Source organism: Eublepharis macularius, chromosome 2 (genome assembly GCF_028583425.1).
Source record: "Eublepharis macularius isolate TG4126 chromosome 2, MPM_Emac_v1.0, whole genome shotgun sequence".
In the NCBI taxonomy this organism is placed as follows: domain Eukaryota; kingdom Metazoa; phylum Chordata; class Lepidosauria; order Squamata; family Eublepharidae; genus Eublepharis; species Eublepharis macularius.
The window spans coordinates 33,438,269-33,463,547 of NC_072791.1; the positions used below are offsets into that span (position 1 = coordinate 33,438,269).

Consider the following 25,279-nt stretch of genomic DNA (forward strand, 5'->3'; position numbering starts at 1 on the left):
TAAGTTGCATCTGTCTGCAAATCACTTCCTCCAGTCAAGACATTTTATATACTAATAGCCAAGCGGCCCTGATCTGAGGATACTTAAATCCAGAGATTGGAGTAATAAATGAACATGACTGGTCATTCTATACACTTGAAAAAAATGTCCCTGGTCTGCAGAAAAAAACTGAACTCTAAAAAAATGCAATGTGCTGTTTAAAAACCCCAAATGATCAAAGGAGTGCCTGTAGCTTTAACCAGATGCAATCAGTGGCTGTTCCTAGGCAATCACAACAGTTTAGCCAGTACTTCAGGCTTGGTTTCTTTCAGGAAAAGGTAGAGAGAGGGAGCAGTGCCCTTTCCTGGCCTTTGAAGGAGGACTCGTCAGGGCAAGGCCCAGAAGCAACCATCAAATGACTTGTTACCATGTGACTTGCATGATTCACCCAAGCCCAACTGCTTGCTACTGTTAAACAGCAACCCCCCCCCCCAAGCCAGTGTAAAGTAGTGGTTAGAGTTTTAGAGTAGGATGTGGGAGACCCAGGTTCAAATGACCACTCTGCTGTGGAAGCTTACTGGGTGACTTGGATCCAGTCACACATTCTCAGCCTAACCTACCTCTCAGGATAAGGCAAGGAGGAGGATGTAAGCTGTTTTGGGTCTCCACTGTGGAGAAAGGCAGTATATAGATAAAGTAAATTAAGAAATGTAGGCAAAAATAAAAGGTAATATTAATATTCATACAAATTAAGAAATATAGGCTGATAAAAGGTAAGTTGTTTAGTGGTTTGAAGGAGAGAAAGACGTAGGGAAGTGTGAGCATATAGAGGCTGCCCGGAGGGGGAAAGAGGAAATAGTGTGGGGAAAGGGATACAGGGAAAAGTACTTCCTGCAAATTCTTGCAGGTTCTCCTCCATGAAACTGGGCCATAGTGTTACCCAAATGGAGAGGGGGTCTTCTTGTGAGTTGGGGGAATTAGCGTGGAAGGAGAGGCTACGGGTCCACACTCCTCCACTTGAAGCCAGCTGGGTGACCTTGGGACAGTCACAGCTCTCCGGAGCTCTCTCAGCCCCACCTACCTCACAAGGTGATTGTTGTGGGGATAATAATGACATACTTTGTAACCACTCTGAGTGGGCGTTACGTTGTCCTGAAGGGCAGTATATAAATTGAATGTTGTTATTATTATTATTAACTGGGATCTTCTCCACCAATGTACACCAGGTCCCTTCTCTCAGAGAACTCTTGAAATGACCAAGCGGGTGTTCATAGAATGATTTTTATAAAAGGGGTATCAAAAGCAATCATACAAGAACGTGCAGCACACACATACAGAGTTTCCTAGGAAAAGCAGAGAGGAGGTTGGATAGAGTTTCAGGGTTTGGGGGTTACCAGTCCAGAAGGGAAACAGTTTCGGCATCTAGTGCTTTGCGCAAGAAGAGAGAAAGGGGCTCAGATGTGCAGGCTGTGCTTGGTTAAGTCCAGATCACACACTGAATGGGGCAGCAGGTAGTCCAGTTATACTGTAGAACATACCCTGGGGCAGGATTGCATCTTCTGCCCCCAAACAATAACTTAATGGCTGTCTCTGGGGTGAGACAATAAAACTGGGAAGGTTTGATTAAGCCTTTATGGGTGAAACTAATTAATGATGATTGATGATGATTGATGAACCACAATGGCTGGATACAGGAGGCTTTCAGAGCCCTGAATAGCCCAGAATTTGCAAGTGGATAAGGGAAAGATCAGCAGGGTGTGTTGAGGGGATTAATTCAGGAATTCCTGGTAGATTCTATTGTCTTAGGATCTCTGCACATCTCTGGGGTGTGGGGCCGAAAGCTACTCTTGCCTGGTGACTCAAATGTCAGTAATTTTCCAGCTCCCGGCTGGGATTTGGTATCCATTTCTGGCCTTGCTTAGGCAGTATTTCTGTGTTTAAAACACATGAGGAAAGGGGTTTAACGATATTGCCATATTCATAAGCCTTCTGTTAACGTGAGGGCAGGTCCGACTGCTAACAATTGGAGAAAGGCTGCTGGGGGGGGGAGTTAAAGAGAAGGGGGCAGACAAAGGTGGGTGGGAAGGAGCAATGGAAGCAGGAAAAGAGAGAGAGGCTATGGGTGAACAGGGAAGGGAAAGAGGACATGATGGGGAAGGAGAAAATGAGATGCCCCCCACAAGTCCTTGGGGCTCCCCCACATGTTATCCCCTAATTCCAGGTAAATAGATGGGGTTACTGTGCAGTAGAGTTGCCAGCACTGGCCTGGCAATCAGCAGGAGACTGGGTGAGGAAGGGACATGGGGAAAACAAGAAGTAACATAACATCTCTCTAGGAATTGCTGGGATTTTTAGCAGTTCCTGAAGAGGACTGATGTCTAGAAATCTGTGGTTTTACCATAGACTTTCTGGCAGTTCCTAGACACTTCCATCGAGAAGTAACGTCTCGATGACAGCAATTTTTTTTCTTTAGTCTGTTGGTCACTAGAGTGTCAGAAGGCAAGGCCTGCTGGGGACAAGAGATCTTGTATGTTAAATATTGTATCTTGACTAACTTTATTTTTAAGGTAATAAATACTCAATTTTTAACAGCATTTTCTGTCCTCAAGAGAATACTGAAGAAGCTCTCTTGCTGCTGCTGATTAGTGAATCTATGGTGAGTCAGATTTCTTTAAAATTAATTTTATTCATATTGCATTTGTTACGTTATTACCATCCAGTGTCTCATGTGCTGCCACTTATTTATTTATTTATTTATTTATTTATTTATTTATTTATTTATTTTTAATTATTTATAGTCTGCCTTTTTCACTGAGACCCAAGGTGGATTACACAGTGTGAGTCCATGCAGTCAACAGCTGGGATAATCAATATTGTTTCAAATACAGGAATACAACACTGTAACATAAGAATTTGATGTGACCTATTAATTAACATGGAAACTACCCAATTAAGACCATACCTACATCCACAGACAGTACCCAGTAGTATAGTCTACAGTCCCTGTCCCATTACCAAACTATCTCTCTGCACCATTTCCTTACAGCACAGCCCTGTTACCCGAACAAAAAAGCCTTCCTGAACAATTCAGTCATACATAGTTTGTGGAAAGCCAGGATGGTAACATCTGTGCTAACTCCTTCCCCTAACCCTGTGTCCTTGATAAAAGTAGCCTATCAGGTTGCTGTTACTGTACTGTACTGTACTGTACTGTACTGTACTGGGGAAAAGGATGGCTATAACAAGGGTGTTTGCCATTCCCCCCCCTCCTTTTGAGTCTAATTACACATTAGGCATAGTGGGTTTCTATTGGGAGAATGGTGGGGTGAAGGCCCTCCCCATCCCTGCGGATTCAAATTATGGTTTCCCTTTCCTGAACCTAAAAAAGCATTGAGGGAGAGCCATTCAAGAGTTCTCAAGTAATAGGTAGTTTGGCCCTTAGTATTTCATTATTATATTTTAGTAAGAGAATGTCTTTGTCTTACTAGTAGTATAGCATAAAGCAGTAGCACAGATGCTGTACAAGCAACAGGTGCTTCCACGTCCACCTCCTGGCATCTCCAGTTACAAAGATCTCAAGTAGTGCCCCCCCCACCGCCCAAAAGTAAATGGTTTAAGGTCCTGTTTACTACCTCTCAGAGACTTAAATATTTTTAAAATATTCTAAGCGACTTAAAATTTGTACTGTGTACTGTCACTCTTAGTACAAATTCTTCTCACTGTGGTATTCCTTGACTATTACATATCTTTAGCTGCTTCTCAGGCTCTGAAGAGCTTTGTTTCTGTTTTACTTTTGTAGTGTTTCCCTTATTCAGTGTAGTAGGATCATTGTTTGGTTAAAGATTTCAGCCCAGGACTTTTAGACATGATCATTCGCATATGGCAGCAATGGGAAAGTGCTCTGCACCATGGAGAAGCCAGACATTTCTTGGGGTGGGGCGGGGTACATGCAATCAATTTGAGGCTCCTTCACCTGTGTATAAGGAAGGTGCAAATATGTTCTAATGTACTTATACGTGTTTTTAACATTATAGTTTTATTGTTTATTGTTCATGTTTTAGTTACTTGTTTTATTGGATTAATTGTGATGGCCTTTGGCTGCATGCAATAAACATTATTCTGATTCTACCTACTGGCCTCACTTGTGAAAATTCATCTCTCCTTCCCTGGCCCTCAACAGTGTCTGATTACCCTGGTTTTATTTATTCAAATCATAAGATGTTTCCAGCATTTAAAATAGTTATGAAAGAGTGAAAGTCTGTTGGAATCTAAACCAGGTGATGTTCTTCTCTCTTAATTGGAGATAAAAGTAAACTGCCAACTAATGTTATGTCTAAAACTCTAAAAAGAGAAGTGTTTAAAGCAGTTTGTCATCACTTATTGACTTCATTCAGTGAATACACAGAGATGACATATGTGCTTCTGTTCTTGTGGACAAAGGCTATTGGGCAACCTTCCGTTTGTTTACAGTTCTCGTTTGTATTAGTCTTCAGGATGATTGATTTTGAGATGCAGCAGTGCTTATGAAATGCAGTTCCATCATTCAAGCAATGGAGGTTTGGACTTGCTATGCCATTTCAGAGTCCACAGAGCATGAGATTGTCTGTGTACTGATCTTTTTATCTATCTAGAAAAACCATGGAATATCCTTTATCTCTCCAGAAGGCCAAAGGTGTGGCCCAATACCATCTCCACCCAGCACCATTCTGTTCAAATCTACCTGGCATTCTGCACAGGATGCCAGCAGGAGGCCCTTAAGTTCAGGGCCTGAAACATCTTTTCCTGTCCCTCCCTTTAAACATCCAGCCTGTTGAAGAGTTCTGGAGAATTCAGATACTTACATGCTGTTTTGTGTTATTGTTATTTTTATTTACGTTGTGTTATTTTTATTTTTAAACTGTTTCACATGGCTTTTGTCATTGGATTTTGCCTTGAGGCAAAACCTCTGTTTTGCAACCTCTGTCTGTTTTGGAAATATTCAACCTCTTTTAAGTTTATCCTAATTTTTGGTAACATTTCCCAGGCTAATCGCGATGCTGTATTGAGCAGAATACCAGAGCACAGAAACGATCGCATCATCAGTTTGCAAAGCGCATCTGTAGTCTACGATTTGCTTACCATTGCCTTGGGAAGAAGAGGTCAATATGAAATGTTATCAGAGGTAGGCTTGGAAAGCTAACCAAAGATCTGAATTCATCTAGGTGACATTCCTTAGAGGGTGATGTAATGATGTCAGAAATTCATCAGTTCAGTATTGCAAGGAGCAGTCTTGGTAACAATGAACTAAAGATTAACATTTTCCTGGACATAGTAGGAATGTTTCTACCAGTTTTGCAGGTAATGCTCACTGCAGAAGGGGGGTGCCTAGAGTATTGAACGGTGCGTAGTTCTTGCAGTTAAGAGGCTAAATACCTTCTGCTGATGCATGGCTTATATACAGCATAGTTGTCACTGATTAAACTGTTTGATTCAGTTGCACACAACTGTATATCTGTGAGAAATTACTGTTTGCTGAGTACTTAATCGTTGTGCTAGATATGCAAATTTAGGTTTCAAAGCTGAGGGGAAGCTGAAAGAGAAATAACACACTAGTGTGCAGTAAAAGTGTGCACAACAACATTCCCAAGTTGAAGATATACACAGAAATAGCTGTTTCAAATAATTTCCTTGATTTTCCATAACAGTAACACAGATACAAGATTCTTGGGAATGACAACACCCCCCTCCCCAAAATCATTTTTTTCCTGAGTGTCAGTGCTTATCAGCCATGCAGCATGAACACATATTTTTCTTTGATTCTACTGATTTCCTGGACAATGGCATTTCTCCCTTCTAATTGGATCCTTGCAAGGTAGGAGTACAGAGCATTCCTCACCAATCCCATGCTGCAGAAAGCTGCCTCCTTCTTCCTTCCTTTGTTAGGATTTCCCTCTGAAAGTAGAAAGCCTGGGGAAACCAGTGGCCAGTTTGCTTGAAACTTGGGTGATCTTTAGTGGAAAGGCTGTAGTAGCTCCCTTGCAATTTTGGTGTCATTTGGTTGGGAGGAGAAAAAAAGCCTCCACAGCTCCCCCAAAGTCCCCATAGGGAATGATGGAAAAGCTGCAGATCTCCTTCCTTACTTTGTTAAACAAACAGACCACAACAAGGAAGAGTGGCAAACAGAGTTTTCAGCAGAAGAGTAACATTTTTATATTTTCAGTCTGTCACTGTAAAAGTAGGAAAATGAAATGAATACAGACTTTTTTTTTAATGCTGATGCCCATCCGGAGCTCTTCTGCTAGGTTGCCACCATTTTAGGAATTGGTAGAGAGAGAAGTGAGGCTACGCAGGGAAGGATTTATTTTGGAGGGCTGTAAAATTGACCCCCTGTGTTCAACCCCTTTGGAATTTTACATTAAAGGGAGAGCTGTGTTCTGTGCAGATTTAGTGCCATTATCTTTATAAACAGCTGCCCCAGACCCTTGAATAGATTTCTCATTGAAAATAATGATCCTGAATTAAAATTACATGAAACGGTCTCCCAAACCAGTAATATTTTATCCAGAAATAAACAATCATGATAAACGCTCCCTTTACCCCAAGTCCAGATCAGATTTTATAATGAAAATTTTCTCGATGCACACACCTTGTTGGATGATAAGATGGTGCTTGGCCAACATAAAGGTGCATACCTTGGGGGTAAAATTCTTGCACAAATTCTAAAGTAAATATTAGCGAAGAGTTGAGAGATTTACAGTGCAGTTCTAAGCAGAATTACACCCTTGTAAGTCCATTGAAGCCAATGGACTCCAAAGAGTAGAACTCTGCTTGTCAACCTTGTTACTTTAGTAGGCTTTCTGTGCTTCCCTGCTACAATGAGTCACTGTATACCTGACCTTTTATTTTATGAGCATCACCATAGTGATATAAAGCCTAGTTGAGAAATAATAATTGCTACAATACAGAAAAACCAACTTGAGTGTTTTCATTGTGTTCTTGTAGTTCAGTAGATTCTGTGTAGCAAGTAGTCTTGTGTTTCACTGTGTTTAAAACAAGAGAATCTTGTTGTTTTGGCAGGTGTTGGTTTTTGTTAAGTAACGATAAACATTTTCACAAGAGTTTGTTGAAGGTTCAGTTTTTGGTGCATCAAACGGTCCAATTCTATGATACCACCAAAAAATTAAAATATTTTTTGTGCATTTTATTGCTATTTTTCTCTTGAAAACTAGATACAATACTCCCTTTCATTCCTCTCCTGGTGCTGTTACACCTGCTGTTTTTCCCTTACATGCCTGGTCACTAATGCCTTTACTATTGCTTTTCATTTCCTTTATTTCCATTTAAATTTTGATAGTAACATTGATTTATATGATTTTATTCTTTTACTTAAGAAATTTATATCCTGCCTATCTGCTACAAATGGCTTACAGATTTTAAATACTAAAAAAGCAGCTAAAAATAATATCCATTAAGATTAAAATTAAATACTAAATAAAAAATCCCAAAATTCTATTTTTAACAAGTCCTCCAAACCCCACATTAGTAAAACCAACTCCTTGCTCTGTATAAAGCAGCAAATGAAGTTTAAAACCAAGACCATCAAACCAAGTACAAAACCCAGGAAGATTAACCCTCAAGAAGTGCACAGTTTTTACTGCTATCTGGAAACTCAGCAATGAATAAGTCATAGTTCTTGAGGCAAGGCATTCAAGAACCTGGGGGCTACCACAGAAAAAGCCATGCCTCGTGTATGTACCAATTGTCTCCTGCATGCTGGCTTGTGGAGCAGGGCAGCAGCGAATGATCAAAATTATGCACAAGTTCATATGGACAAAATTAGTCCTTCAGATACCTTGGTCCAGGGATCGTCACACCTTTAACAGAGCACATTAAATTGATCCCCAAAGCCAACTGATAACCATTGCGGTTCATGCAACATGGGAGGAGCTCGTCATGGCAAGTCCCAGCCAGCCCCTTAGTTGCTGCATTGTGCACTGGTTGAAATTTCTAAACTGCCTTCAAAGGCTGCCCCTGCATAGAGCATGTTACAATAATTCAACCTGGATTACACCAAGACCGTCACCTGTGTAAGTATGACTATTGTGATATATGGATGCAGTGTAATATTTGTAAGAAAATATTTTTTTTTGCTTTTTTAAAAGATAAGTAAGATAAACAATCATGTACATTAATGAGATTCAGATCTTGGATTGGTTCCTTGGGAATTGATAAAAAATTCATTAATAGATTTTCCAGCAATGCATAAAAATGTTCAGAGTCGTTAATCAGAGGATCACTGAATGCTCAGCTACCTATTATGATTGTTATATATAATAGCCTCTTTCCTTCTGTATAAGTGTATGTCAGAGAGATGACGTTATTTCTCACTTTTTCCCCAGTTTTTATTGCCTATGACATTGCTTTGAAGGGTCACAATGCTGACCTCAGACCTACTTTGGAACGGTCTCATTAAACCATCACCGGCATTTCCTTCACCTTACCTTTTCTATAAAAGCAGGGGGACTTGGCTGATGTTTTGTCCTCGAGATAGGTGTGCTATTGATTCTGTGGTCTTGATCAGTAGAGCTTTTGAACTGGCATAAATCAGGAACAGTACGTTTTGTAAAGGTTTTTTTTGATACTCTCATATCAGTCTCAGCATGAAAGGGCCTGTTATCAAATGGCTTCTGGAATATGCTAGGAATTGAAAGCAAGGAAGAGAATGAATCTCCGCAGTGTGCCAGGAACGCACAAGACTATTCACGGGCTTATTTGGAATGCATAAAGTGCATATTTATCTTTCTTAATAAAGCGACACTCAATTGTTCATAATTTGTAGCAACTACCCAAAGAAGAGAAAAAGTTCAGGTGAAATGCAAGACAGCAATTTTGTAGAAGCAGCTTTTTGACTTGGTTAGTTTGAAATATTATGTGGGGTACAGATTTTGTGAAGATCTGTCAATCACATATTTATCCCACTTTTACTCTAAGGTTCTCTGGGTGGCACGCGTGGTTCTGCCCTTCTTCGTTTTATCCTCGTAACAACTCAGAGGTAGGTTAGGCTGAGAAAGTTAAGAGGCCAAAGGTCAGTGAACTTCATGACAGAATGGGAATTTGAACCCAAGCCTCCCCATTTTCACAAAATCAATAGCACACCTATGCAGGCTCTATGAACAACACAAATTCATGGAGAAAAAGGTCTCCTAATTATAATTTAACAGCATCCTAGGCTAAAACAAATCAGAACGTCAAGGAGACCTGGGTATTATGTCAGCTTTATTCCTTAGTATAACACCCCACTATCATGACATTAATATAGTAACATTGGCTTAACTTTTGTTCACTCTTGCTTCCTTCTGCTGGAAACGTTTAAAACTTTTGCCTTTCAAGGTGTTCTATTTTTATCATGATATCAAGGTTTGCCTTATATCAGTCCTGCACAATATAAACCCACATTTTTGCAGGAACATCTAAAGGTTTGGGGAATAGAATGGTTGCATCCGTACATCTGCCCTGGTCCTCTTTCCTCTGGATTTAGAGATGAACTCACTGAGGAAAAGCAGAAATAAGGGAGGAAGACAAAAAAAGTGACCTAAAGATGAAAAAGAATGAAACAGGGAGGGGGCTTAGTGAGATACCTGCTGTGGTATAAAAAAGAGGGGGAGTGCTCTGAAAGAGAAATCGGATTTTATGGGACTGATCAAGAGATCTGCAATATAGATCTGCAATCCAGGTCCACATATACTTCTCCTATACATGGAAAACACACTCTGGCACACTCAGACACACACACACGCAACCAGAAGGTCCAGATGCACCCTTTCTTACGCAAGTCAGTCTCTGGGACTGTGGATTGCAGCACCAAACGAATGGATTGGATGGCTGATTCTGGTCAGTGGAATGGGGCAGAATGGCAGGCAAGTGCAGCAACAGTGGAGGTGGTCAGATGAGCCTACCTGAGCTCAGCACAGCTCTTCTGGCAGTGCTTTTCACCAACAGAATGGAGTTTGTGGCAAGTAGGGTGGGTTCAGGCTTAGGTTCACCCAGCCCCCACAGCAGTGCTGCACCTACACTTAGAGCAGGTGAGCCAGCCTGGAAAGGAGGGAGAAGGAAACAGCCTGGTTACCAGCCTCTGATGCTGGGTCTGGCAGAAAAAGACAGGATAGCTGGGAAATAGGGAGCTAGAGAGTACATGCAACTCTAGGTGGTGAAACAGAAAATGAGGAGAAGCAAAGAAAAGGAGTGTAGAGCTGCATGAGGCAGGGAAGACAAAAATGGTGGCAGAGAGAGAGAGACCTGTGGTGGTGCAAGGAGAAGAGCATAAAGACTTGCGCACCACCACAGGCAGCTGTGCACATCACACCTGGTTTTCCTCAGTCAGTCTCCCCCCGCTCTTGTCTCTGCTTCTGGGAGCAGAGTGTAGATCTGCAGCAGTGTGGAGATCAAAAAGGGAATGCCCATTTTGGGGTGTAGGGAGAGAGAGAGCGCACATGTGAATGCTATTGAATAGAAGGGACAAAGGATGGATGGCTATTTGAGATGTGTTTAGAGAGGCCTGTAAATGTTGCACAGGGTAGGGGCGTTTGTGCCCTAAATCAAAGAGAATGGGTTGTGACAGAACGAACTAAAAATAAAACACTGTATAATAAATGCAACGAAAACACTTTCCTAGCAATGGGGCTCTCTTTAGAATTAGTGAAAGTATAAAAGTGACTCTCAGAGCACTTGCTGAGTTGTGTTCCCTGGCTTTACTGCATTGTAGTTTGATTAGTCATTAATTTATGCAGTTGTGTTTATAATATTTATTCTGTTTGTGCCTTTTGACAATGAGTGTGTTTTTATAATTTTATTTTAGTGCTTAGAAAGAGCTATGAAATTTGCCTTTGAAGAATTCCATCTTTGGTATCAGTTTGCACTGTCCTTAATGGCAGCAGGAAAAGTAAGTTTCATTGCAGATTTTGTTTTATTGATAGCTGATGACAGTAATATTGTAGGCTGCAATCCTGCACACGTTGAGTCAATGAAATTTAGGTGTCTGTAACTGCATGCAGAACTGAAGCTGTAGTTCTGTTTATCGTCAGAAAACTGTAGCATTACTATGTTTGTGCAAACCATGAGTACAATTTCAGTCTGTTCAATATTAGGATAAACACCCTATAAACTCTCCAGTATAAATATCAGTAATTTTTATTCTTTTCAAATAAAGCACAGTGTAAAAGTAATGGCTAATGTTAATTCTTGAGCTTTGTTTTTAATCCACATCTCTGATCTCAACTGCGCTTTCCTTTCTTTCTACGTGTGTGTTTTTTTAAAACAAGCCTTCTTCCTTTAGCTGATGCAGCTGCTGTTTGATCGAGGATGGGGGAGAGAGATGGAAATTTTAAGTGTGCAAAAAAGTTACCCCTGAGCTGCTTTTACTCCCTGGTGTGAAAAATCAGTAAGCTTTCTCTAAGTAGAAGCAGTGCAGTGGTGGCTTTTCCCAGTAAGAAAGTGGCCAAGGTGGAAAGAGTTAGTTTCCCTTTATTCCTACCCAATTTTTATCCTTGATCAAATGATCTTGGAGGCTTTATTTGCTAAAGAAAAGTTGTAGTTTTTAAATCAACATGGAGAGAGAATAGCATAAGCAGAGTTACACCCTTCTAAAGAGTTGTTGAGCTATGGTGGCCAACCACTGGCTGCAGCCGGTGAGAGGAGGAGAAAGGGGAGTATCCATGTGCTGATGGTCGTCATTATTTCTGGGGAAAATCCAGAAGTGTCATTGCCATGTTAGTAAGATGCTTTCGATTTCCTGCCGACTCTGTGCAGACATGGTAGCGTCACTTCCAGGTTCTTGCTGAAAGTGACAACAGTGCAATATCTCTCCCCCCTGCCCTGCCAGGTGGTAGTAGGAACAACAGGTAGATGGCAGGAGGTGTCCTGCCACAGCAAGAAACCTGGCAAGCCCAAGTTGAGCCCAGTCTATCTACTTTATCTAGTAGACCATGTCAGTGCATGATCTCTCTCTCTCTCTCTCTCTCTCTCTCTCTCTCTCTCTCTCTCTTTAATGGTGGAAACAGCTATGAAGTAGCCTTCATTATGCCTCAGTTTGTCTTCTTTGCCTGACACAGAGCAGCTTCAAAAACGAGAGTCCGGGAGAGCAAAAGTTAAACTGGGATAACAGCTGTAGTCAAGGGAGTGGCACTGAGATCTCAGTTCTTACTAATCTATTCTGCTTTTTGTTTGTATAGCAGAATATTTTAACTGTAGTTGCTCTCTGCACCTTTCCCCCCCATTCTTTCTATGTTTCTTGAGGACAATTATGTGACTCTGTAGATAGCTCAGGACCTTATCCATTTGCTAAACTGGTTGTGTTTCTCAGTTTGCAGCAGATGGTGTATTACCTTAAAAACAGATATCAGATGTGTCGCTGTTAACTCTGGATTTAAACATATGACTCATTTTAAAATTTGCTGAGCATTTTACAAGGGCTTAATACAGTGTATGTCTTACAAGGTTGTCTTGTACTGAAATATGTTTTTTGTGTAGTCTGCCAGAGCTGTGAAAGTCTTGAAAGAGTGTATACGTTTGAAACCAGATGATGCCACGATCCCACTCCTAGCTGCCAAATTATGCATGGGATCCCTTCATTGGGTAGGTTTTCTGTTCTAACTCTGTCTGAGTTGAGACAAAAGAGAATGTTTAAAGATACATGTCATCATTCTTTTTTGTAATCAACATTTATTTATACTGTGCGATTGCTTTTGCAGTTCAAAATATGTCAGATTTCCAGGAATGTGTTAGATGGAAAGGAATAGACTTTCAAAAGAATAAATTTCCTTGAGTTCCTCACAACTGCTTTCATGTACTGTTCTGGGTTTTACAGCACATGCACAGAGTGGTGGGAGGCCCTTACATGCCATTGTTGCACATGGTGTTACCCAAATAGTTGGTCTCCTTGTGAGTTGGGGGAATTAGAATACAAGGATAAGCAGCAAGATAGGGTAACTGAGTGAGATTTCTCCACCAATGTATACAAGGATCATTCCTCTAGAGAACTCTTAATAAAAACAGATGGATGTTCAATAGGAATTTTTATTGAAGGGATAGCAAAAGGAAACACAATTGCACACAACATACACACAAAGATAACTAGAAAACGGAGGAAGATGGAGAGGAGAGCTGGGTCGGTGATATTTAACAGTCTAGAAGATAAGATAGGCTAGTCTGTAGGATAGCAGCTTTGAGCAACCAGCGCTTGGTGGCACGAAGAGAGAGGTTCAGACATGAATCTGTGGGTGGATATAGAATCCAAGAACACACACTGGCTGAGGGCAGTGTAATTATAGTGTGTAACGTACCCTGGGGCAGGAGTGGGTTTCTCTGCCCCATAACAATAGTTTAATGCTTGGTCCAGAGGTGAAACAATAAAATTGGGAAAGGTATGATTGTACGTATCTGGGAGGAACTACAGGTAAAAATAGTGATTGATGACTCGCAGTGTCTAGACAGGAGGGGCTTATCGGGTCGCTGAATAGCCCAGATTGGGAGAGTGGATAAGGGAAGATCAGCAGGGTGTGGATGTGGTTAATTCAGAAACTCCTGGAAGACTTTTTGTCTTTACATCTATGCACGTCTCTGGGGTGTGGAGCTGATAGTCATCCTTGCCTATGACTCATGTGGCAGTAATTTTCCAACTCCTGGCTGGGAATTGGCAACCGTTTCCTGCCTCGTCAGGCAACATTTCTGTGTTTAAAACACTCAGAGGGGCTTACGATATAGCCATATTCATAAGCTTCCCTATTAGCGTGAGGGTCAGGGTTGATTGCTAACGATCACAGAATATGTTCTATAGAGTAATTTCTTGAATTGAATTGAGGAAACAAGTGAGCTGTTGGACTTGATCGCCTCTTGGTCGTTTTCAGTCGCTGGTTCTGTTATATAGCGCTGCTAGGTATTCATGACTTTTTATAAACTTTATTACATCTGCTCCTCAGTGTGTGCAAGTGATGTACATAAGATTCTGAGGAGGTGTCCCATCAAGTACTGACCAGATCAGTTTGTGTTTTATACAGGGTGAATGTTGCCAAACATGGCGATCACACCTGTCTCTCTTCCTCTGCATATTCATTTTCTAGAGTCTGCCTGTGGAATCAGTTAAGAATCTCCGTAGTCTTTTGGGAAGAGTTTGCTGGATATAAAAGACTTATTGCAAGCATGAGTGGCACTGTGTAGGTACCCTTGGGATCCTGGATATGGTAGTTCCCATGGTTCCAGGGATCTGCCATCTCCCACTGCCAAAAGTTTCTTTGACACTTTTAACACTTTATAAGGGAGAGTTGGAAGAGTGGCAAGTAATAGCAACAACAGAGAGTAGAAAGGAGACTAAATGTATTCCTGGTGGTGGGCTTAAAGGCTTTGCCAATTCAGAGTGGTTTGATTTCACTTGTATTAAATTTGGCTTCCCGCAGATGTCCATCAAATTAACCTGACCCCTACCACATGAGATTTTTGGGGGCAGGGAGGCGATACCTGTCTGTTACTATTCCTGCATCCCTCTGTTTCTTTCATTTTTAGTTAGAAGAGGCAGAAAGATTTGCCAGAATGGTGGTTGATGTGGGGGAGAAAACATCAGAGTTCAAAGCCAAAGGTTATTTAGCCCTGGGATTAACCTACAGCCTACAAGCTACAGATGGTAAGTAGGAACACAGGTTCCTTTTTATAGGGTCAAGTGGCAATAACATGCAGCGTCTAGAAACAATTCAAACAATAAAAATGATGGATTTTGTGTGCGATTCCTTCTCCCCCTCCCCGTATAAGGTTTTCATGTTAAGTTTGTAGTCTCTGCTTAAGTATCACTAATTAAAATGCTATTTTTTAAAGCTTCCTTGCGAGGGATGCAAGAGGTCCTACAGAGGAAAGCTCTTCTTGCATTTCAAAGGTGAGCTGGTATCCCTTTTCATTCATCTGTAGGTAAGGGCGTGCAGCCTGTTTGTGTGTTTTTAAAGAGGAAAAATTTATAAATGATTATGCAGTGTGGATTTTTACCTTTGGGAGGCTGTTTTCATGTGAACAGAGCCTATTACGTTAACATTTGCTTCATGAAGTAAGGCTGGCACATCCTCTCTTGTTCCAAAGGATTTTCTCTTATTTCATTTTTAAAATATATTTTTGTCATAAGCTAACAGAGAATAATTAATGGTGTCTGAACGCACATTTTCTGCTAAGTGAGAAAGCAGCTCTGAAAAACACACAGAAAGTCACTAGAGAGAATTTGTGGTCCTTTTTTAAACTGGAGAGTGCATGAATTGGTTTCAGACTTGCAACATTTAAAACCAATACATGTGCTCTGCAGTTTAAAGTTCCATAAGTTCGCCACAACAGATGTGTAGGTTGTGAATTTTCACAGGCAGTAAACCTGGAGATTGAAATAGGATGTTTAATTTACTGCCCACCTTTTTTTCTACCGTGGAGCTGCAGGTGACACTGATAGGTTCTCAGGAGGCCTCCCATCCATGCGCTAGCCACTTATTCTTGCTTAGCTTCAGGAAAGTTGCTGTGTCATGTGTCCGCAGGTCTAGAATTATGCCTTATGTTCTAGAAGCTTGGTGCGCACAGAAATATCTACTAGCTTCTTTGAGACTGAGGAATGTCCTAGGGCCTGCTTACACATGCGGTAAACATATGTTAAATGAGGGGAAACCCCAAGTGATCTTGCATTTTATGTGTTACTGCACTCACTTTCAAAATGATTTGGGGAGGGGGTGGGTGGGCTCGTGAGTGCACTCATGGAAGAAGGAGAGACTTTGTCTATCCCTGCTTTCCACCCAGCGTTCTTTCACAGGTACAAAAGAGCCAGGGTGGGGGAGCTGTTTGTCTTACTGTCAGAGATACATGTCTCCTGAGCAGACATGTGAAAAAGGTAATAAGATGAACAGCTCACACACACACCCTTACAAGCTCTTTTGTACCTACAAAAGCATGCTACGTAGAAAGCAAGGATGGACTAAGCCTCTCCTTCCTCCATGTGCACCCTTGTGAGCCCTCCCTCCCCCCAATCGTTTTGAAGATGAGTTGTGGTCACATGTCAAATGCAAGTTCAGTTGAGGTTTCCCCTCATTAAACATGTGTTTAGTGGGTTTTTTCCCCTGTAAACTGCCAAGGTATGGACAGCTGATAGTCCCGTAATTTGTTACACCATAGCTGATGGGCTGGGGTGACCTGGGTATTTAATGTATCTAACGGACTAAACTATCTTTAATATTTTTTCAGGGCTCACACTTTGTCTCCAACTGATCATCTTGCAGCGTTTTATCTGGCTTTGCAGTTTGCTATATCCCGGCAGGTTAGTTTAAAATTTGACGTTTTTAAAAGCTGGTATTAGCATTGTTAACCAAATTACTTATGTGTTCGTCTGCTTTCATATTTCTAGGTAAAATTTGGGTGTGTGGACAATCCATTTTTTTCAGTTATGTGCCCACAAAATTTCCAGTTTTTAAAGAGTGAAGGTACATGGAGTGTAGCTGTGGTGGTTACTGCTCAACTGCGTACGCGTTCATTTTTGACCTTCCTGCTGCTTTGGTGTATCAGGGAAACATCAGCTGCAGGTTCTTCATACTTGAAAATAAGGTCCTGTTTTCACGTAGGTTTTTAAGAGGGATGTAGAAGAATACTCAGGAAGAGTCCAGCCCCTCCAAGCTCGTTCTCATTATCCCTCTCATCTCAAAACAAAGTCAGTGCCTTGTTGTGTCTGTTTTTTAAGGAAGGAATGTGTTAGGCACGTTTGACTTAGTGCTCTAACGCTGTACCAGGAATGTGTAAAGATTCTGAGCTGATTGCTCAGGACAGGGTTTCTGTTGGTGCCTGAACTAGTGGTAGTATCAGACTGTGCTCCGAATTCTCCAGCCCCAGACTTGCAGATCTCATGTGGCAGTTGCACCTCAGTGTGAAGCTGATGGACAACTCCTCCAAACAAAAGTGCCGGTGTAAATGTGAGATCGGAGATCATTGGTGCACTTTTTGTTTACCTATATGTTCTCCCTAGCAATCTTATCCTGAAAGCCGGGAACCAGTCTCTTTGATTTCAGTGGAGCTATACAGTGATAAGTGGTCTGCCATTTATCATCCAGGAACCAAAATAATCATTTTTTTGTGGCTATGAAGAATCTTGTAGAAACATGACATTGCCTGGCCTTTGCAAACAGAGAGCCAGTGTGGTGTAACGCTTAGAATCATAGGCTAGGATCTAGGAGATCCAGGTTCGAATCCTCACTCTTGCCACGGAAGCTTGCTTAGTGACTTGGGGCTAATTGCACACTTCTTTCAGCCTAAACTGATGTACAGAGTTGTTATGAGGATAAAACGGAGAAGAGGAGAATGATGGAAGCTGCTTTAGGTCCTTGTGGGGGAGAGCGGCAGGGCATAAATGAAGTAAATAAATACATTTTAATAGTGTGTTTATTGTAGTCTTTGTACACTTGCAAAATACGTGCACTTTCACTTAGCTTTTGTTAATGTTATAACAGGGCTCCAAAACAACTTCACCAGTTCACTTATGGCAAGCAGTCCTGCAACAGCCTTGTGTAGAGTGGTGGGGCTGCACTGCACTTCCTTGTGCTTGGATGAAAGTGAACGTGGCCAGGCCAGGCCAGACAGGGGAGGGCTTTGCCAAATGGCAGGAGAACCATCGTACTTCCTGTGCTTTGCCTCAACCTTCAGAAAGTGACTAGAGTCAAGAGTGGCAGGACTCTAATCTGGAGAACCGAGTTTGATCCCTCACTCCTCCCCTTGAAGCCAGCTGGGTGACCTTGGGCTAGTCACAGCTCTTCCAGAGCTCTCTCAGCCCCACCCACCTCACAGGGAGATTGTCGTGAGGATAATAACAACACACTTTGTAAACTGCTCTGAGTGTGCCATTAAGTTGTCCTGAAGGGCAGTACATAAATCAAATGTTATTATTGTTATTAACACATAGGTGAGGCCTGCAACAGGAAGGGGGCAGAAGCAGGAGCAGCAGTAGTTGGAGTGGGCTCCCACCTAGGCTCAGGACTGGCAGCGGGCTGTTGACATCACCTTTGGAGGCAGCAGATCATTTGGAAGAAGACACCCCAAGTCTCTTGGTTGCTTAAACAGTCGCATTAGTGGCAGCTGCCACCAAATCAAATGGCACTGTTGATAACAACAGCACTCACTGGCAGGCCTCACCCTTCTTTTGGGGGAGTTGGTGGTGGACGACAAATTTAGAGTGGATAGCAAAGCCAGCTTCTTTGCTATCCAGGGCTCTTGTGTAATGTAATGAAAATTATATTTTCTCCTGGATTGCCACTCAGCATCTGAATTGGTTACCTAAAATAATGCAAAACCGTGGTTTGTTTAGCCAAAACATATTTTGTTACTGTTGATGTAAAAATCTCAAAGAAGGTTTGCTCCTTGCATTGATATAATACGGAGCTAAGGCAAAGTTTCAGAGTTTGTTTTTGGAACTCAAGTCAAGCTTGGCAGTACTCAAACCCTCGGGCTACTTTTAATTGCTAATGTACCACAATGGACACTGAAAAAACTCCCCCTTAGTTGCAGATATGAATATATTGTTATTGGGGCACGCTTTCCATTCTCGTGTTTTCAAAAACTCCACTTGCAGCAGAATTCCTCTAGGAAATGTGTGGTAATGACTCCTTTCAGCTTTTCTTTCCCGCAGATACCAGAAGCTTTGGGTTACGTCCGTCAGGCTCTGCAGCTGCAAGGGGATGACGCAAACTCTTTGCATCTCCTCGCCCTCTTACTGTCAGCACAGAAACACTACCATGATGCTCTCAATATCATTGACATGGCCCTGAGCGAATACCCAGAAAACTTTATGTGAGTAGTCTATGCAGTTTTGTACCATGCTCAGTATGTCACAGGACTGAAGCACTGAAATGTTTGTGCTTTTCTTGCATCACTGGGCTTACCTTCTCCGCCTTCTTCCATGTTGCGGCCTATTAAAGCTTTCCTAATTTGTGAATAATAATGTGGAAGCCTGCTTGTATTTTTTTATTTTGAAACGGGTCGGTTCCGTTTGCAGCATAATGGTCTTCCCAGAGACATTCACAGGGCTACGAGGGAGCGCCTGTTCCGATCAGGGCCTGCGCAGGTGTGGAGGCTTTCTTTGAAGGTCTTGCTTCATGTCCCTTCACCTTCGGGACTAAGGCAGGTGGCCATAAAGGGAGCTTCTCTGTTTCAGCCCTCTGTTTGGGCACTCTACTCGTCTTTCAGCTCCAGGCCAAAGTTATTTTATTCACTCCTGCCCTTGTTTGTTTGTTGTGTGGCTTTTTCAGGATTTTATGCTGTTTTATTGACCAGTGTGGCTGGATAGTTTTTCTGGTTTCATGGTCTCACAGTTTTGCACTTTAGGCCAGTTTGTTCTCACGACTCTTCTAAAAAAGAAATTATTTTATTAATTCTTTTATTTTATACAGTTATACAGCAAAAATAAACAATACAAAGGGTGTACAAATGTAAAATTTGCAGAGCTTTGAAAATAAGCAGAGCTCAAATGCAGAGTTGAAACAGAGCATAAACAATTCTAAACCTCTGAAGAGGAATAAGACTAAGGAAAATTAATAACAAGCCTACCAAACTCCAAAATACCAAAAAAAAACCTTTCCGAAATATTTCATGAACCTTAATACCTTAATAAGAATACCTTAATAAGAACTGTGGGTTGCATCCAGCACTCAGATTTTGCTGGTGGAAAGCGACATCTGCAGCAGGAAAGTTCTGCTCTCAGTGGAGTGGTGCCACTGGATACAGCCTCTACTTTGTTTGCCATCCCAATCCCAAGACCCTGATGCCAGTAAGCAGCTGATGCTGGCATGGTATCATCACTAGTCTGTATCCCATGGCCTTTCTGCAAGGGGAAATCAATGCTGGGAATACCTCTGGTCAAGCTGTGGTCAAATAGCAATGGTGCAGTAGACCAGCAATCCCAAAAAAGTACATCATTACCTCCCTCCATGACTAGTGCAGACAGACACAGCCAACCTCTCCATGATGATGTGGCCGCAGCCCTTGATGTCACAAAGCTGCTGCGCACACATGGTGAACCAGATGCACTTACTCCCAAGGAGGCTGCTGTTGCATTCTCCAGGGGACCTGGAGTTAACATAACCCAGGGAGCATCTCAGATGTGGGTTCAAGTCCTTACCTGTAGCCAGGTTCCCTTGTGCCAGGGAAGGAAAGTTGGCAAGCCCAGTGACAGCATTCTCATGTTCCTGTAGGTTGATCGGTGCAGGCACCACAATAGACTACCCACCCCTCCTGCCAGATTTTGAACCTGGAACCTTCTGCATGCGAAGCATGTACCATTCGTTCCGCTGAGCTATGAGCTTTCCTCTCAGATTGAGTTCTCGCTTTATATCCTTGTTTACCTTCCTTATCTCTGCAGGCAGAGAAGTGATCTGAAGCAGACAGTACGTAGGGCAAAAATGGTTAACTTTTTTTTAGCTACACTTGAAATTACTCCTCTTAAGTATTAAATTCCTTCTTTTAAAAATTAGTGTTGGATCTGGTTCATGTGCTTTGAGAATGTTCGTGCCTGTTTGAGTCAGAGTTTTCAAAATTCTGCTTATCTGGCTGCTTGAATTTTTTTTTCTGCATTTGCCCTCAATTCCTTCCCTTGGGGGGACTGTATTCCAGCTGAGGACTGGTTGCTTCAGTGTTCTTGCCTTGTTTTTCAACCACCAGCTTTATCATTGTTTGTTTGTTCTATATGCATCATTCTAAGCCACCCCAGAAATATTTTATCCTATCATTCAGCTAAGGAGCGCAGATGTAGATTGCTAATCTGAATCTAGTCTGGGTACTCACTTGAAGGGCCATTGGATGCTGGGACAGGCCTAAAAAATCTTAGAAAACACTTTCATGCAAAAGGAAGATTGTTAGTCCTTGTATTAGCCACTTTTTCTCAGCACAGCAGACTGCACTTGAAGGATCAGCGTGGGCGGCATAATTCCAAAAAGTGATCTTTACCCCCTTATGCTCTAGTGGCAAATCAGTGTTCTTCAGATAGCTGTCTGAAAGCTGATGCACAAACTCACCCTTTTTACAGGTGTCTTTGCTCTGTAGGAAACTTGGTGCTGTCTTAGTTTTTAAAGAAGGTTTCCTCAAGTTTTTCTGTGTTTTGCATGGTAGCGTACCTCTGTATTCAGATTCTCAGATTAAAAAAAAATTCCTTACTTCTTCGTAGGTGAAACTAGGCAGAATTTCCCCATATCTTGATTAAAACTTAGTAAGCACCACCAGAATACTGTGAAATTGTTTTGTTGGTTTAGTCATTGTAGAAAACATACGCTTGAGAGCAAAGCAGGCAGGGTGGGGAATTGATCCGTTTCAAACAAAGGTTATGGTCTGTTTGACTTGTTAGAATTCAGCCTACATACTAGTTCAAAGAACTCTGCAAGGATGACAGATTAGTTGACTTAACACATTTTTTTACTTGGAACGTCTAATGAATTTGCTTTCTCTGCTATTTGAAAGTGAGTGTTCTTTCTTCCTAATTGTTTTTAGTTTAATTCTGTGGCACTTAGCCCTCCACAAAAGAAACTGTTTAGTAAGCAAAATAAACCATTGCATTATTCAAGGATAATTTCTTCCATATTGTAAAGGTTCCATTTTTCACTGGCATACAGCTTAATAGGAAAATCTGTTAATTTTAGATGCTAAGAGAAGTTCTTTAAAATAGAGTGCACGGGTATGTCTGCTTTTGGTTCAACTTTCAAATGCCATGTTCTTTGAATGCTGCCGCTTTTCTTCTTCTTCCAACATCTTCTTTGGCTTGTACTTTAAGGTCAGCCTTTTAAAATCTTTCTGCCTTTCTTTCCAAACTTTCTACCAAGAAACCCCTGCATGTTTATCACAACAATGTTGCAGAACATTTGGGGGACTATTTTAGTTGGTGCAGCAGGTTGATGCAATGTGCTCTCTAGGGCTGTTGTGTCCCATGCTCACCCTGCATGAACGGCACCCGTGGTCTTCTACCCATCAGTTGGAATTCTTGGTTGGGTGGAAAACCCCTGCAGAGTTGATGCAGTTTTTTCCCCCGCTGCTTTTTTGAAAGGAGCTGCTTGCTAGTATATTGAAAGCAAAGGCTGGATGCAACATCTGCTTCTCGTTGCAAGCAGGAGCCGCAGATGAGGTCAGTCAGCGGAGAGGATTTCTCCGTAGCTCTCACCCTTGGCTTGTCCCACATTATGGCACACCTCCTTGGTGTTTGGCTTGTGCTTCTTGTACCTGGTTTTCTTGGTCACTGCCCATTCTCCTGGCCTTAACACTGATGAGGTCATAACGCTAGCTCCTCCTCTTCCTGTCACATGATTGATGCCACATGCTTGCAATACGAGGTCTAGTTGCCATTGAAGCTTTCAAAAAAGATTAGCAATAGTGGGTAGGTTCTCTGCCAAGGATTAGAATGTTGGACTATGACTAGGCAGACCCAGGCTCAAAACTCTGTTTTCCTTAAAACTCGCTAGGGGGCCTTGGGCTGGTGGTTCCCTCTCAGTCTAGTCTGCCCCACCCAGTTGTTAAGAGGAGAGAACCATGTATACCAACCCCCCAATGCTCCTTGGACCTTTCCTTCCCTGAACTTTAAATGGCATACATGGTTCTTTTAGGAGTCCAAATGTAACTCAAGAGGCAGAACAAGTGGCACAAAGCAGGATTGAATCCAGGCCAAGGGTCAGAAATTTGTGAGGAGTTTAAAGGCCCAGAGGGGAGAAGCAGTATTCAGTTCAGGCCTAGAGATGAAAGTGCAAGCGAGCAGTCCAAACTTATGGGGCTTAAGTCAAGAAATATAGGGTTGTATTCCAGACCAAGGTTTCTGGAAGCACAAGGATTTATCATCATTTAGCATGATGGCAGCCTGAAGCCCCCTGAAATTTTCTTCCCGGGGGAGGGAGAGACAGGAAAATCACATTCTATGAGTAGAAGTCCTTGAGCCCTTGGAAGTGTCTTGTCTGTATCCAGCCCACTATCCATGGCAGGCAGAATTCAGACTCGGTTAGGCAAGCAGAAATACTAATCCTACAGCTTCTCACAGGATGGTAAATTGACCCAAACTGAGGAGTCGTCTCATGAGCCCAGGCTGTATAGGGCCTGAGAGACTGTGACTGGCTTCTTGGGTCATGTGCTGGGTCCTAGTCAGGTGATCCCAGGCCAGAAGTAAAACTGCAGCCCAGGAAGGAGTGGCTGTTATACAAACTGCAATAGCTGGCTCTGTGATACAGGTTGTAAGGTGATGGGCACAGACTGCGAGGAGTTCCTGTTTGAGTCCCGTCATGGCACAATACACCTCTTCTGTTTTATCTTCACAGTAACCTTGTGAGGTAGGCCAGCGTTAGAGACAATGGACAGGGGTAACAATGTAATAAATAAAAATAATGTTTTCATTTCAGGCATCATGGTCAAGCAGTGGCTTAAGTGTCCAAACATGCAGGCAGTGTTTGCTTTTATTTTCAGTATGCACAGCACACCAGTCTCTAGGTTGCAGTGGCCTAAGGAAGCACAGCAACAGCTGTAATAATGTAATCGGAGCGCTTGCAACCAGAAGCCTGGAAGCCCTCAAAACAGTTCCAGAGATGCTGCTTTAAGGAAAATGACTGGTCTCTTATGCTGTTGAAGCTTTTAAGCACTATAGTTTTGCCTGAGCAGTTTAAATAAATACAGTAGTCATTACCAGAGGGTATTTTTCACGGAAATGTGGCAAATCAAAAAGAGTTGTTTCAACTAAAGCATAGCCTTCTGAAAGGGTTGAAACAGGGTCAGTCCCTCTGAACATAAATTCAGCAATATGGAAGCTGCTTTCCTGTGGTGTCTTCCCCTAGGCAGTATGGTAGAGTCATTAGAGTGTCATACTAGGATCTGGGAGATCTGCCATTGAAGCTCTCTGAGTGATCTTTGGCCAGTCATATACTCCCAGCCTAACCTACCTCACAGGGTTGGTGTGAGGATAAAATGAAGGAGAGAGGAATGATGTGAGCCACTTTGGGTCCCCATTGGGGGAATATGTGGGGGTATAAATAAATAAATAAAAATAGTTGGAGGGAACATGTGTGACTGATCCATGTAAGTTTTTTCTGCCAGTTTGCACCCTCTGTGCCTCCTGTAGAAGGAAAGACCTCTTGCTGTCAGCCCTTCTGGAAGACACACGATTTGTATATGACAGAGGGCCATAGTCACATTTCCTTGAACATGTGTTCCCCATTCCTATTGTAACATTTTTGTTCCCTTCTCTGAGACAGCATTACAAACATGCTGAGCTCACTAGTGTGAAATATGTTTGCAGTGGAACATGAATCCTTCTCTTGGAGGCCTCTGGGTACTATGTGCAAGCTTCCTGCCCACAAAATGAGACACAATGGTCTCTCTCTGGATGCCTGGTTGTGTGTGTTTGTGCGAGCTGTACAGAATGATAGGGTGGCTCAGTGGTTCCGATACGTTGATTTTTGGTGTCTTTGATGCATGGGTGATGTGGGGGCATTAGTACAGATCATCAGAGTTGCTAGGCATGATGGCAGTGGCCATCTGTGTTGCTAGTGAACTTGTTTCTGCAGCTCCCCCCCCCCCCGCTGTTGTCTTGGCTGCTGGTTAACCCTACAGTCGAAAACTCACTGCACCACTAGTAGCTCTGACACAGCAGCACTCTCTCCCCTGCCCCGCTGTGCCAGGACTATACAGTATCTCTTTTCAGTTCACAACACAATCTGTTGTAAGCAGTTGTGAATTCATTTTTCTTTCTGAAATTCACCCCTCTTGTACTACCGTGATTCTCTCTTGCCCTGTTTTTATGTTCCATTCTTACCTTGTATTTGGAGCTACCAGTAGTATGAAAAGAGGGTAAATCAGACTTTACTGTATACTTTACTTAAGTTAGCAAACTAGTATAAATGTGAGGGAAAAGAGTGCCATGTAAAGTTCAGTTTAGGTAAGGCTGAGGTGCTTTTGGCCCACAATAAGGCCTGCTGGGATTAGAAGAAACAGCCTGTTCTGGGTGGGTCACAGTCCTCTTTAGAAAGCATATTAGCATACTTGGCAGTGCTATTCGATCTTGGTCGGTGGATGTAGATGTGGCTCTCCTCTGTAATACATGGCACCTTTCACCATCTGGAAGGGGGGTGGGCTTCCTTGATTTGGCCATGGTTTTCTATATGCTGATTGTGGCATCCAGCATTTACTGCTGCAGTGTGATCTGCACAGGCCTGCCTGTGAAGTTCAGAAACTTTAACTTATTCTAAATGTGGTGGTAAGATTTCTCAGCAGTATGTGGCTTATGGAGATTGTATCTCACTTGTTTTCTTCTGAGTACTATTCA

At 42.2% G+C, this 25,279-nt stretch overlaps 1 protein-coding gene across 2 annotated transcripts in view; it reads left to right on the forward strand.

Moving 5' to 3' along the window:
- TTC7B (tetratricopeptide repeat domain 7B) overlaps positions 1-25,279 on the forward strand; it is a 180,253-nt gene that overhangs the window by 77,162 nt on the left and 77,812 nt on the right. For both annotated transcript variants that reach the window (XM_054972775.1, XM_054972774.1), the window contains exons 8-15: positions 2,572-2,635; positions 5,003-5,140; positions 10,814-10,897; positions 12,484-12,588; positions 14,512-14,629; positions 14,818-14,875; positions 16,207-16,279; positions 18,632-18,792. In XM_054972775.1, coding sequence (XP_054828750.1) covers positions 2,572-2,635; positions 5,003-5,140; positions 10,814-10,897; positions 12,484-12,588; positions 14,512-14,629; positions 14,818-14,875; positions 16,207-16,279; positions 18,632-18,792 — 801 coding nt within the window. The remainder of the gene's footprint in view (positions 1-2,571; positions 2,636-5,002; positions 5,141-10,813; positions 10,898-12,483; positions 12,589-14,511; positions 14,630-14,817; positions 14,876-16,206; positions 16,280-18,631; positions 18,793-25,279) is intronic.